The 14,841-nt window shown below is 55.4% G+C and overlaps 1 protein-coding gene across 2 annotated transcripts in view; it reads right to left on the minus strand.

Moving 5' to 3' along the window:
* Positions 1-14,841, minus strand: part of STX1A (syntaxin 1A) — a 96,183-nt gene that overhangs the window by 31,791 nt on the left and 49,551 nt on the right. For both annotated transcript variants that reach the window (XM_087752307.1, XM_087752308.1), the window contains exon 4: positions 487-561. In XM_087752307.1, coding sequence (XP_087608433.1) covers positions 487-561 — 75 coding nt within the window. The remainder of the gene's footprint in view (positions 1-486; positions 562-14,841) is intronic.

The following is a 14,841-nucleotide window of genomic DNA, read 5'->3' on the forward strand; positions in this document are numbered from 1 at the left end:
TTCACAAAGGGCAAATAAAAGTAGCTAGAGGATGCCAGGGGGAGAGAAGGTGATGCCTGTCCCTGGGCGATCCCTGCAAGGCAATGGCAGATGCCACTTCTGGCTGTCCCTTCCCCCAGCTCTGCGTCCCCTCCCAGCACCAGCTCAGGTTGCCAGAGGACGCACAGACGGGGCCAGGCTGTGCATCTCTAACCTGCCCTTTCCTACCTAGGGCAAACCACCCCAAAACTGTCTTGACCCGAGTCAAACACCAGCTGCTGCCGGCACAGGGTTGAGATGACAGCCAGGGCCCACAGCATTTCTGGTCACGGGGGACGAGTGGGAAGTGCTGAGCCGTGGGGGCACGGAGCAGGACCCAGGGCAGCAATGCTCCCTGCCTGCTGCATCCCCTGCCCGGGATGGGAGCCGCAGTACCCACAGCCTGGGGCTGCAGGGCAGGAGCGCCGCAGGCAGAGCCCCACAGCAGCATCACAGGCAAATACTCACTCTTTAGCTTGGAGCGCACTTTGTTCGCCGTCTTCTTTATGTCAGACATCAGCTCTTCCAGCTCCTCCTTCGTTTCTGGGGAGAAAGAAAAGAGGATACAGGGGTGTGTTGGAGACCCTGCTAAAATCTGCTGCCCGGTCCCATTGCACGTGGAGACCAGAGCTGCGAGCGCTCCCACCTCCAGCCTGGGCGCACTCCCACCCCACGCATCCCGTTGGACTCTCCTCACAGTCCTGAGCCTGGAAATAAAATAACCCTGCTGCTGGTCGGGCAAGCAGGCAGCCGGTGTGCCGTCCTGCAGGAGCCCCTGCCCCACAGCCCTAACCTGCCCCACACCCAGCGCTCTGCAGAAAGCGGAAGGGAAGGGACAGACAATCCACAGTGCTGGTTCCTGTAGCAGAGAGAAAACCACTGCTGGACACCAAAAACCTTCTGCTCACCAAGGGCTGATCTCCCCAGGCCCCTGCCATGCCGGCCAGCCCTCCCCAGGGTGTTACAAAAGGTCACGTCTTTCACTGGCATCCCTTACTAACAGCCAGTGTCTGTGTTCACTCCCCAGCCTGAATTTGCTGCTTTTGGCAGAAAAATAGGGGTTGAAGCGGCCAGAAACCGCCCCCAGTCCCACAGCTCACGTCTCGGGAACGCCTGAGCAGCCCAGCCATGGCGGGAGGGTGTAAAGCAATTCTCGTCTTTCGACGGGCAGGGCCACGGGAGTTGGAAATAAAAACAAGGACAAGCAAGTCCCTTCCTCCCTGTCCCGGGCATCCCACGCGCGCCTGCGCAACCTTCCCGCGGCTCCCACTGGGAGAAGAGCCCTGCCGAGCACGGAGCCCGTCGGTGAGTCTCAGCATCTCCCCAGGGCCACCTCTCCAAGACTGCGAGGGCTTTCACAAGAGTCTCCTGGGCTGCCAGGACGACTGACAGAGAGAGAAGGGAACTACAGCATATGCCACACCAGAAAAATAAATCGGCCGGGGAAGTCCTGAGCCCTGCCTGACCGATGGGATCTGGCACAGGGCTATCAGCCCTCACTCCCATGTGCTAATGCCAGGAATCGGCTCTGAGCTCACCACCGCTGACAACACAACCATTGCAACATCTCCGGGCACTCGTGTCTTGTAGGACTTTTCTCTGCATTGCAGCAGCATCTCCAAGCCATGAGCTGTGCTCGGCAAACCCCGACTGGAGCAAAGTTCCTTGATCAGCCCTGCAGAGAAGGACTGAGGGACACCGGGTGACAAATGGGACATCAGCCGGCAATGTGCGCTTGCAGCCCAGAAAGCCAAGCGTCTCCCGGGCTGCAGCAGCAGCAGCGTGGCCAGCAGCTCGAGGCAGGGGATGCTCCCCCGCTGCTCCGCTCTCCTGACACCCCCCTGCAGCACCGCCTCCAGCTCTGGGCTCCCCAGCACAACACAGACAGGCCCCTGCTACAGCGGCTCCAGAGGAGGCCACCAAAATGCTCCCAGGCCTGGGACACCTCTGCCGGGGAGAAAGGCTGAGAGCGTTGGGGCTGCGCAGCCGGGAGAAGAGACGGCTGCGGGGAGACCTCACTGCGGCCGCTCAGTGCTGAAACGGGGCTGAGAGGAGAGAGGGAGACTCTTGAGCAGGGCCTGCAGTGACAGGACACGGGGGCTGAGCGAGGCCGGGCTCAGGCTGGCCATAAGGAAGCAATGTTGGACCGGGAGGGCGGTGAGGCGCTGGCCCAGGTTGCCCAGAGAAGCTGTGGCTGCCCCATCCCTGCAAGTGTTCAAGGCCGGGCTGGACGGGGCTTTGAGCAACCTGATGGAGTGGGAGATGTCCCTGCCCGTGGCAGGGGGTTGGACTGGATCATCTTTGAAGGTCCCTTCCAACCCAACCCACTCTGTGGGTTTGTGATCTCAGCCAGGTTCCTCTCCCAGAAACCAGAGTGTCCTCAAAGGAGCTGAGACATGCAAGCGTGCCCCTCGCCACCCTGTGCTTCAGAAACTGCCGGACCCCCCGAGCACAGCAGCAGGGCTGGAGCGGGGGGCACAGTACCCATGCCCAGCACGCAGGTACCCGACCGTGCTCTGCCGGCGCAGCCCTTCATGCTGCGTACCTGCAAAAAGGCTGGGTGGTACGAAACTCCCCGTGCTCACCCATGGGCTTGTGGCAGCTCGGCTGGTTTGCCAGGGATGTAACTGTGCCCCAACCGTGGGACCGGCCAACCCCAAAACTCAGCAGTGAGACCAGCACGTTGCAATAGCTCAAGATCGAGATACTAAAGAAAGTACAAACCACCTGCCATTCAAATATGATTTCTCGGAAATGCCGCCACCCTAATGCTGCCTCTTGATTTTGATGAGATCAAGACTTACTTAATTAAATAAAACTTTGTTTAATAGACTCTAGGCACATTAACTGAGTCATTTCAATGGCTGTGGTAGCTCTGATGCTGTATGCTCCCAGCTGGCAGTCACAGGCATAATTAGAAAATCATGATGATGGGAATGTGCTGGGGGAAGGTCACATCCTATCGACGGTTGTACACATTTCTGACTCAGAGCTAAGAGCTTCAGCCCTATTGTGAAAAGGAAAAAACGAACACGACTGTGAATACCTTCATCCCAGGCTCCAGGTATTTCTGAGCAAGCCAACACAGCGGCCTCACCAGGGTACAACTATGTATTTGCTAGAGAATAAGCACAAATGCAGGGAAAGGAAGAGGACATTTTCAGTTTGAGTTCTCATTTGAGTGACTAATTATTTATTTTGTCCCCATTCTTGAAAGAAATTGTATTTAATAAAGAAACAAAGCAGCCTGGGCTGAGTAACTCCCTGCCCCCAGGCAGGCTGGGGCCAGCTGGCGGGAAGCAAAGTCCCAGGAGGGGACAACAGGCTGCCACGAACACAGGGACAGGCCGGGAGCTGGGCTTCTTCACCTGGAAAGGGGAAAGCGAAGGGGGTTCCTACGGCTGCCTACGACCACCCAGCAGGAGGCTGGAGAGAAGAAGCTGGGGCCAGACTTCCCGCTGGTCCTTGGAGGTGACCTTCAGCTTCTTGCTGAAGCTTGGAGGTGCACAGGGACAGGACAAGCAGTGATGGACCAAGTTGAGACAGGCAAAATTCAAATTAAATATTGGGAAAAAAAATTGTCATCATGAAGGCGGTCAAACACTGGACCCAGAGAGGCTGTGGGATGTCCATCCTTAAGGATATTTAGCATGCAGCTGGGTGAAGGCCTGAGCAACCTGATCTGATGGACCTGCTGGAGGGTACTGGACCAGGGACCTCCAAGGTCCCTTCCCACCCATATCCATCTTCAATCCTATCAAACAGTTTCACATAACTCACTTCTGCGTACCTTCCCTTCTCCCTGTCAGTTCGGGCAGAGGGGTACGCTGCGGTGATGCATCGCTGAGGACGCACAGGGCAAGTGGTGACGGCGGGTGAGCATCCCGCCGTGCTGGCCGCTCAGGAAGGGGACAGGACCACGCGGATGGATGGAGGGGACACGGGACACGGAGCTAGGCTGCCTTCCCTCAAAATATTTCCAACTGAGCAGCAGGGAGAAAACACTCCTTCTGGCTGGCTTTGAGTCACAGGACGTGTGAGGATTACTTGGCGACCTGGCAGGCACAGGCTTCCCAGACAATTATTTTCACATCCATGGCGTCTGTTTAAGCGGCTCACTCAAATCTATTTAACCGTTCGCGGTTCAGGCAACAGGAAGCTGAAGTACCGCGTCACCACTGCTACGGCTGGAGTCACCCCGGCGAGGAGAGCGGCGCTAAGGGGCAAGACGTGATGTTTAAGAGGAGGGACCAGACCCGGGATGTCTGCTCTGCTCCTGCTGGCACTGAGCACAGCAGGAGAGCAGGGATGCTCCCGTGGCCACCAGCACCGCGGGGCCGTGTCCCCAGTCCCCGCCGGGAGCGGGAGGAGGCTTTGGTGCAGGGTTGAGCCTTACATCCCCGAGAAGCACCAGGGCCCGCTGCGATCTGCCCTGGAGGGGAGCCCAGGCAGCACAGGGGAGGCAGGGGTGCAGGCAGGGGTGCAGGCAGCAGTGTGAGCTCTTTCTCCTCCCTCTGCCAACAGCGGGGCACCGGCCCGGGCAGAGGGCAAACGCCCAGCCCAGACTGGTAACACCATTCAGCTCCAGCACAGCCTCAGCTGCTTGGGAAAGGGGAAAAACCAATTCCATCACGCTCCCCTTCCCCGCAGCTCTCTGAGTTCCCAAAAGCATCCCCCACGCACGAGGGAAGGGGACAAACACAAGGAACCGGTGCCCGGAGCTGCCACGTAGGATGCTCCTGAGGGCAGCGGGGGGACTCCTGCCCGCAGCCCACCACTCCCCATTGACATTCACCATTACCAATAAAGGGAGGAGAGAAAAAGCCTCCAAACTGCCCAGCAGCGAGCAGGAGGGCAGCAGCAGGCAGGCAGGCAGGCAGCAGACCTCCACCCTTCACAGTTAACGGCAGGCGACTGACGCCCGCCTGCCACAGCACGCCTGAGCATCACCGTGACGGTGACTGTGCACACACAATACGCTTCTCAGCCGCTGAAGCTTCCTCACTCACTTATCGTTTGGATGAATAAACCTTCACCTCTTTGCGACCTGCAATTCTTTACTGACAACAACCAGCCAACTTAACCAAGAAAAGTACAATTTCAAGCTAATTCATAACTGAGTTACCTGGCAAAGCTGGGAAGAAGGATCTTTTTGGCAAAGAGTTAGCTCTTTCAATAAACAATTAAAGAAGATCCTGACCACTGTTCCTCCATAGAAATTTTAAAAAAATAAACATTTCTCACCTTAAAACTTTTCTTCTGTCTCTAGCAAGTTACCGTTGACGGGCCTGTTTATCTTGGCACTTACATTTACAAAATGTAGGGTATTTTTTAAAGGTGAATGCAAAGATGCACAAAAATGCACAGACCTGGCAGCCCCACGAGCTATCCGGTCTCTGGGAGCAAACCATAAGGAATCCTTCCTCGGGATCTACGGAGTTGGTTGAAACATTTTCCATAGTGTTTCATAATAAAAATGAAACCTGTTTTAAAAACCACCAGGGAGGAGATGGGCTAGAAAGGCTGTTCCAGCCCCAAGCTGGGAACTACTGACCAGTCAGCCTCACCTCCATGCCCGGTAAGGTCATGGAGCAGATCCTCCTGGAAGACATGTCAAACTTATGGATGGCAGGGAGGTGATGGAAGAAAGCCAACGTGGCTTCACCAAGGGCAAATCGTACCTGACTACGCCGGTGGTCCTCTACAATGGAGTAAGTGCATCAGTGGACAAGGGACAAGCTACAGATGTCACCTACCTGGACTTCTGTAAGGCCTTTCATACAGTCCCCCACAACTTTCTTGCCTCTTATCTGGAGAGAGATAGATTTAATGGACAGACTATAGATGGATAAAGAATTGGCTGGGTGGCCACATCAAAATTGTTGCAGTCAATGGCTCTATGTGCAAGTGGAAACCAGTATAAAGTGGTGTCCCTCACGGGTCCATACTGGGACCAATACTATTTCATATCCTCATCAATGACACAGACAGTGGGATCAAGTGCACCCTCCGCAAGTTTGTGGATGACACCAGGCTGAGCGGTGCAGTGGGTACCTGGAGGGAGGGAAGGGGTGGCACCCAGAGGGGCCTGGGCAGGCTGCAGGGGTGGGTGCATGAGAACGTCATGAAGTTCAACCAGGCCAAGTGCAAGGTCCTGCACCTGGGTCAGGGCAATCCCCAGGACCAGCACAGACTGGGGGATGGATGGATGGATGGATGGAGGGATGGAGGGATGGAGGGATGGAGGGATGGAGGGAGGGATGGATGGATGGATGGAGAGCAGCCCTGCAGAGAAGGACCTTCCAGCTGAAATCCCATTTGCCAAAAGAGATTTGGGACATCAGTGACCTCTATGCTGTCCTTCAGCAACCAAAGGCTGATGTTCCTTCTTGGAAACAGAGCTGAGAGTCTGACATTGCAACTTATTTATTCAAGCTAAGTAAAACAAGAAGAAAAAAATTAGATGCTCGGTTTGCAAGATGCTAACTCAAGCCTTTCCTAATTTTCTAGAGTTTTTTCCACTCTGGCCAGTACAACCATTTGCAGCAGGTACGACAGAACGGGGGAGCACACAGAGGGGCAGGCAGGAGAGAGCTGCGCAACCACTGCCCCGAGCAGAGCCGGGATTGTCCGTTCCATGCAGAAGCAACACAAGGAGCTCCAGCTGCTTGCCGAGCTGCAGAAATAGGACATGGTGGTGCCATCCATCTGCCTTCGCCAGGAGCTAGGGCACAGGAGACGTCCAGTACCATCGTGAGGGGCCAGCATCCCTGGGATTTTTAACTTCCAGCATGCCAGGAGGGACAAATCCTGCTCGTGATGCAGCAAGGAGAGACGCTGCCGGGATGTGATGTCAGTGCAAAATGTCACAAGGCTTTTACACAGGAGCAGAACAGAGATGATGCATGGAAGGGTCTGAAAAGCTCTTATGGATCCCCTGGGACTAAAGGCCTCCCCGAAATGCCTCGTCTGTACCATCCAGCTGCGTTTGGAGGTGATCTGCAACAGATTAAAACTGTAGCCTTCAACTTTTTAAGTCACTAAAAAAAGAAGCAGGTGAGATGTTTAACTGATGGTTCTACTAGATATTTTTAGGTAATTAAAAGCTGGTTATTGGTAACATCAGTGGGACTGCACATATAAAATACCCTTTTATACTAGCGGTGATAGATCCTGTTTTACACATCCTGGAAACCCAGCGTGCTCCTCGCAGGCTGCCGGTCCCGCCAGGCAAAGACACTGAGCTGCAGTCACCAAGAAGCATGGAAACACCCGTCCAAGTTCACTGGCTGGACAAGGACGCTGGGCGTTTTGCACCAACTGGGCTTGCAACGATGGAGCGGCCACGGGCAGCCTCGCACCCAGCAGCCCAGCATGCAAAGCCCTTTCACAGCCTGTCGCTGAGCTGGCTGACGGCCGAGCTACCCCCTAGGGTGTTCTCATCCCGGCCGTCCTCTGCCGGCTGCTCCTGCCGCTCCGGGCTGGCCTCGGAGCCAGAAACCCACCCTGGGAGGCAAATCTCAGGATGAAGGGAGAGCCGTGCTACGCATTAACTGCTTCTCCCGCAGCCACGCTTGTTGGTTGCTTTTAATCCAGCAGCACAAATGATGGGATCAAAGTTTGCTCGCAACAAAGCATTTTGGTTTGGTGATGAACCTGTGCAAAAGGTAGAGGAGACGGAGATGGCGCAGCGCAGTGCCTCATTCCAGTTCCCATTTTTGGGGAGAAAGTGATGGGATTCCATTTTTTTTCCAATTACTCACACTAAAACAACAGTTTGCAGCTGGTGATGAAGAGCTAGGGGTGAAGGGGAGCCATGCAAATGCCGTAAGCCTGGCTGGACGTTCACGTGAGCTCAAATCCACCTCGTGCAACACCACGGCTCCCAAGATCCACTGCCCGTCCTGCCTGCAGCGGGCTCATGGAGCCGCCTGCCATCACGGCCATGGAAGGAATGGTTTGCATTCAGCAGCAAGCCTCGAGGGGCCCGCAGCTTGCCTCTGGCATCCCCAGCCCATCACGTCCCGTGCCGGTACTCCAGCTTACAGCTCCACCGGAGCTGCTCTTCGGAAAGCGGGAGGTGGCTGAGCTGACAGGGAACAGCAAGTATCAAAGCAGGGGGAGTTTAGGAGATTCAATTAATTTTTAAGCAATAATTACATACCCTCAGTTACGAGGCAAGCTGAAGAGCGTAGTTCTGTTTGCACAGCAATAAGGTCCTGCTAAAACGTGCCTCAAAGCAGGTACCGGGCCCGATGAAAGCACAGGAGCTTTGCACAGGACCGACCCGCTGGGCGCCACGCGGGCGAGGGCTGGCGGCTGCAGCCAGTGGCCCCGGGGACTCATCCTGGCCCACAACAGAGCTGCCTCCATGAGGGGCACCCAATTAAGACTGCAAATGTATGTGAACATATGGCTTTGGGTGGCCGTTCCCACCGGCTGCAAACGTGCCCATCCAGCAAGCCCGAGTTTGTCAGAGATCTCCCGTCCTGGCTGGTTCACAGGATTGCCACCAAGGTCTCGGGGCACCCACCTCTCTGGGAGCAATTAGCTGGCTGATGAGCAAACTGCTCCTTCCCTTTCCACGGCCTACTGCCGTTTTCTTCCCAGCGCCCTGTCCTCCCTGCGGTTCTCCTCCGAGCCTCTCCATCCACCCCCCACTTGCTCCAGGGTGGCACTAAACACCATCACGAGCTGCGCTGTGCAACCGCCTTGTCCCTTCGCCGCCGCTCCCGTCCCGCTCGGGGCCACACACCAGCCCCCGGGGAGCCCCGGGATGGGTGCAGGGCGCGGTGGGACGGCAGTGCCGGGGCTCACGGGGAGCAAAGCTAGGCCAGCCCTCCCACGGGCACGCAGCGGGCGGAGGTACCAAGTCAAGCTGCTCAGATCTATTTTTACACCACTGAACTGCATTAATTGTCTTACCCTCCTTTAATTCTCTCGATCGAATTCCACTTCAAATACTCCATTATTTTGCCCAGAAGCAAAGTCGGGTTAATCAGTCAATAATTACCCAGCTCGTTCCCTCTCTCCTTCTTTAAAAAATTGACGCTGTGCCATCTCCCAAGCTCCCCATGCCCGTCAGGTACGCAGAGACTTATTGGAAATCAACACTAATGGCAGAGGCCATCTTACTCAGCTCTTGGAAAACTTCCCGATCAATAACTTCAGGTAGACTGGATCCAGCAGCGTCTATTTTTGGTACCGACTGTTTAGCAACAACCTGAATTACTGTTGGAATGTAAGAACTTAATCATTATGAGATACATCACGTGTTTTCTCGAACACTCAAAGCGTTTCCCATATCTTTCTGTCATTTCTGCATTATTCTCCCCTTTTCCTTTATTAATGCACCAAAACGGCTGGGAGGTTTCTGCTCTTCTTTAAGCACATCACAAAAAATTCAGTCGGGCTGCTGCTTGCTGGGTTCTCCGGCTCCCAGCAACTCGCAGCTCCAGTTTATGTGCCACTGGAAGAGGGTGGGAAAATATTCTCCTCCTCCCCACCACGTATGGGAAAACGGAGAGAATGTAAATCCATGGCAAGTGAAACTCCAAAAGCAGGAGTTACAGAAAAGTGGTAAGAAACGCAGAAGGAGGCAGTGAGAATATAGTGCTTTAAATTTACTCTGTGCACACACAACATAAAGGAGCAAGTCATGATCATCTGCACCAAAGCTTCTCGCTTTTCATCTCATCTGCTGAGACAAAAAGGGGATCGAGGCTCTTCGGCGAGAGCACGGCACGTTTGTACGATGGGAGGATTTGCTTCTCGTTTCTACCAACCTCAAGGCCGCTGTGCTGACACCCAGCCAGCCCCGGCGCCGGGACTGGAACACGAGCAGTGCCACTGCACAGGGCTCCTTCCCCCCGGCTGTGACCAGGATACGTCACGCTCCAGCGACGCAAATCTTTCTTCTAGGTCTGAGTAACATGAACTAGGCTGAATTTGGGATCACAAACAAGCAATTTCAATTCTCTGGTTTATTATTGGTCTTGTAACAGAGATATCTGGGGCAATGAAATAATTCCTTTTTATCCCATGCTTTAATCATCGGATCATGGACTCACAGAGTGGGTTGGGTTGGAAGGGACCTTCAAAGATGATCCAGTCCAACCCCCTGCCACGGGCACGGACATCTCCCACTCCATCAGGTTGCTCAAAGCCCCGTCCAGCCCGGCCTTGAACACTTGCAGGGATGGGGCAGCCACAGCTTCTCTGGGCAACCTGGGCCAGCGCCTCACCGCCCTCCCGGTCCAACATTGCTTCCTTATGGCCAGCCTGAGCCCGGCCTCGCTCAGCCCCCGTGTCCTGTCACTGCAGGCCCTGCTCAAGAGTCTCCCTCTCTCCTCTCAGCCCCGTTTCAGCACTGAGCGGCCGCAGTGAGGTCTCCCCGCAGCCGTCTCTTCTCCCGGCTGCGCAGCCCCAACGCTCTCAGCCTTTCTCCCCGGCAGAGGTGTCCCAGGCCTGGGAGCATTTTGGTGGCCTCCTCTGGAGCCGCTGTAGCAGGGGCCTGTCTGTGTTGTGCTGGGGAGCCCAGAGCTGGAGGCGGTGCTGCAGGGGGGTGTCAGGAGAGCGGAGCAGCGGGGGAGCATCCCCTGCCTCGAGCTGCTGGCCACGCTGCTGCTGCTGCAGCCCGGGAGACGCTTGGCTTTCTGGGCTGCAAGCGCACATTGCCGGCTGATGTCCCATTTGTCACCCACCAGTGTCCCCCAGTCCTTCTCTGCAGGGCTGCTCTCCATCCATCCATCCATCCGTCCATGCCCCAGTCTGTGCTGGTCCTGGGGATTGCCCCAACCCAGGTGCAGGACCTTGCACTTGGCCTGGTTGAACTTCATGAGGTTCACATGCCATGTTAACTTTATTCCTAGCACTCTGGCTGTATACTAAAGCTTTTTCACCCATCCTTCCCTTTTTGTCCTCGCCTCTTTCGGGAGGTCATTTCTGAGCCACCCTCAGGTATGCTGCCTCCTGCGATGAGCGGTGACCCAGTTGTGCTCTCCACCACCCCCAGCACCCCATCCCACGCTGCTTTCTCCCCAGGCCAGGCATAGCACTCGTTTACCTTACCCTTTTCTAGAAGGCTGAATGCAACGCCAGCTGAATCAGACTGAGTTACAAAAAATAAAAAAATTTTAAAAAAGTACTTTTGGACCCAGAGCCTAGCACAGGAGGCAGAGCTCTGGAGGGCCACCAGCCATCCCAGGCCACGTCAGATGCCGCTCTGCAGGACAGCATGATGATACATGCCACATCAGTCTACATCAGGACCTACACTGGACATGTCCCCTGGCCTCTCCAGTGGACCGGTCCCCTTGGCCAGGGGCAGGAACAGCTCTGCTGGGAGCAGACGGCTCCCATGGGGAAGGTCCCACAGGTCCACCAACGCAGCCCACTTCTGCGTGACCCACCCTGGCTCTTCCCAAAAACATATTTAAATTGTTCAAGATGAGAGAGTGAGTCCAAGCTAGAGCGTCTGCGCCAACAAGGGGCCCTGGCCACTGAGCACACCGAAGGGCGGTGGAGAAGCAGGGCCTGATCGAGGGACTGGGTCCACAGGAGGAGGAAAGTCCTTCACCCCATGCACAAGGTGATGCAGATCACATACAGTGACCCCATTTGGACAAAGAGAAACAGGGCTTTGTGCAGAAAGGCAGCCAGCCAGGGAGCTGCGGAAAGGTTATTTTTAGAGTTGCACATTTCCATGATAAAGAGCAAGTATTACCTCTAGCTGGAAAGAAAATTTTTTTCTAGTACTGGTGGAAAAAATACTACCCAAAGAAGTCCTACCACCCAGAGCTTCAGTTGCGAGCGCACGCTCTCCAAGGCGCTGTTATCCGATACCCAAAGCAGCGTGTGCGAAATAAAGCCCCAGAAAGCACCCACTGAAGAGTTCAGACACCTCTGCTGCCCAATCCAGCATTTTTTTCTTAAAAAAAAAAGGCTTGACTTATGTTTTTAAACCCGGACTGAAGCACAAGGGAACTGTGTGACCGTTCAATCAACTCCTGCTCGAATTTTGGCTAAGACACTTGGAGCAGCACCATTAGGTCCAAGCGAGGACAACACATAGGCAGGACACGGTGGCCAGAATAGGCTAAGGGTCATTCTGCAGCCGCTGCCTCCTGCAGCCATCATCCTTGCATATTGGGTGTCTGGTGGTTTCTTCAGAATCCACTAACTCATGGAAATGGTATGGACCAAACGTCCAAGCTGGAAGGTATAACCGCGTCAGCTTACCCAAAAAAGTTTTTTAAGTAAGTGGCTCCAACAGCAGCTGGACTGCTGAGGCTTTCGTGCTTCCCGGCGTGATACAGGGGCTGCCCGCCCCTGACGGAGGAGGAAGGATGAGCGCTCTCACCCTCTGCTAGGCAACCGCTTTGCTCACAGATGCGTGAGTTACAAGTTGCAAGTTATGAGTTGCGAGTTATGAATTTTAGAACTTTTGAGTTAGAAACCTCATGAATTAAGTGATGGATTAGTGAATTCACGTTAGACGGTCTGTGCAAAGGGTATTGAGCCCCTGTTTGTCTTGTTTGTTTTCTTTCCTAATGAGCTCATAAAATAAAGTTTAATTTACAGAGAACGTTGTCCTGTAAATTTGAGAGATCCAAATGGACCATGACAAATGGCGTTGCTTGTGGCCCGTTCCCAGGCAGGCTGGCTGGCTGTTCTGCTGTTGTGGGTCCCAGTCCCCTGCACCCCGACTCTCCCCATTCTCCCCACCAGCAGGGCAGCGGCCATCTGACAGCTCCCAACCTCGGCTGGAGTTCCACACGAAGGTTTGCTAGGGCAACATCCTGTCCAGGTCAACCAGGCACTGCAACCTGCAGCTCTGTCGGGTGCCAGAGCAGATGGCTTTGGGCACAGGGAGGCCAGGAAGGTCCCTGAGAGCCACCAGCTGAAAGGCAGCCGGCTGCGTCTCCGTAAATAGCAACCCATGAGCAATAATCGTAATGCATTTAATCAACAAAGGGAAATGGGCTTTGGTCATCGGGAGGCTTTAGCAGCAGCCCAGGTCACAGAGTGTTGCTGAAGAGGCAGCAGGAAAGGGATGGGAAATGTCAAAAGGGGAAAAATCCACCTCACAGGGCTGGGCACTTGCTCAAGTATCTTTTTCATAGAGTCATGGACTCACAGAGTGGGTTGGGCTGGAAGGGACCTTCAAAGATGATCCAGTCCAACCCCCTGCCACGGGCACGGACATCTCCCACTCCATCAGGTTGCTCAAAGCCCCGTCCAACCTGGCCTTGAACACTTCCAGGGATGGGGCAGCCACAGCTTCTCTGGGCAACCTGGGCCAGCGCCTCACCGCCCTCCCGGTCCAACATTGCTTCCTTACGGCCAACCTAAACCTTTTTGCTATGCCACTGGCAGGGACAGCGCTGGCACGGGCCGCAGAGCCCCCGTGGCTGCCTGCTCTGCAAAGCCCCTGCTTAAGACCCTCCAGGGCAAAGCCAGCTCTCCCCGACTTTGGGAACTGGCTTCATTCACTGAGGCTGGCGTCACCCCGGCCCCCAGGCCACGGTCAGGGCAAGCAGGTGACCACAGTGGCAAGGCAAGATTTGGTCCATCCATCCTCTCCTGCACCCACATCCCCAAACACAAAAGCAAGCCAGCTCCGTGCCTTCCCGTGAGACGCACGTGCTGGGGCTGAGCCCTCTTCCACGATCCCCGTCACAAGGCTGCCTCGCTCGTTTGTTTGTTTGTTAATTTACAGAAATCAGAAACAAATTGTTCCTGATGCCGCATGGGAACGCACCCGCCGCTGGCTGGAGACCTCCCTCCCCATGCAGGGTGAGCCCATCGGCAGCTTCTGACCAGTCCTCTCTGCCACCATCGCCCAGCTCTCCCCAGCACCTCCCCACCGACTGGCTGCTTGTGAGCTCTTCCTGGCCTCCCCTGGCCCTCGCTGCCCGAGCCGGCAGGAGCCCGGCAGCCGGCGGCCACGGGCAGCGCCAGGAGCCGCGTGCCGTGGCAGGCAGCGCCGACGTGCTCCCCAGCACGCTCGCTCCAGCCTCCCATTCCTCCCCAGCGCGGCGTCAGCCGCCGGCGTCACCGGCATGTCACCAGCCGCCTTTTCCACAGCTTTCATTAATTCATCGGAGGGGAAATCTCCCCTCCAATGGAGGAGGGAACAGGGGAACCCAAAAGCAAGGGGACCACTGTGAGCAGCAAACCTTGCTTGCTCCCTGCTTCACTGCTCCAGATTTCCAGCACTGTCTTTGCTCAGCACCCCTCAGAGAAGGGCAGGTTACCTCTGACCGCTTGAAATAAAAACAGAGAAACTGAGAATGGTGGTAGGAAGGGAGGAAAACCAACTGGTCTTTAACAAGAAAGGTGAAACAACACAGCTTGAATGAACAGAAAATAACACAAACTCTACAAAACTACTGCAAAACAACGCTAGGATGTGTTCGGGCTGTACAGAAAGGAAGGGGAAAACAGGATGGATGCAGGTCTGGGATTGCACAGACCAACTGCCCAGCACTCATTCGCCCTCCTCAGCTCTTGCATAGGAAATATTTCTGTGCACTCTCATGGTGGCCCCCCGGCTTCCTCCTCGGCTCCCTCCTGGCCCCACATCTCCGTAGCCTCCTCCAAAGCCCGGAGGAGGAGACCCCCCCACTACGTTGGACTCGTCTTGCTCCCGCCAGCTGTCTCCCTTAATTATGGCTTCCCCAGCCTGCTCCCTCTCCGCGCGCTGGAATTCACCCTCCCCTGCCACTCCGCTCCCCAGCCGTCTGTCTTTGCCAGGATTTGCCTTCCCCATTCGCAGCGCTGCTCACTCTCAGCTAATTACCCAGCACAACGGCGGGCTCT

The sequence above is a fragment of the Nipponia nippon genome, unplaced genomic scaffold (assembly GCF_047370975.1).
Source record: "Nipponia nippon isolate SJK-2023a ecotype South Korea unplaced genomic scaffold, ASM4737097v1 scaffold_15, whole genome shotgun sequence".
NCBI classification, from domain to species: domain Eukaryota; kingdom Metazoa; phylum Chordata; class Aves; order Pelecaniformes; family Threskiornithidae; genus Nipponia; species Nipponia nippon.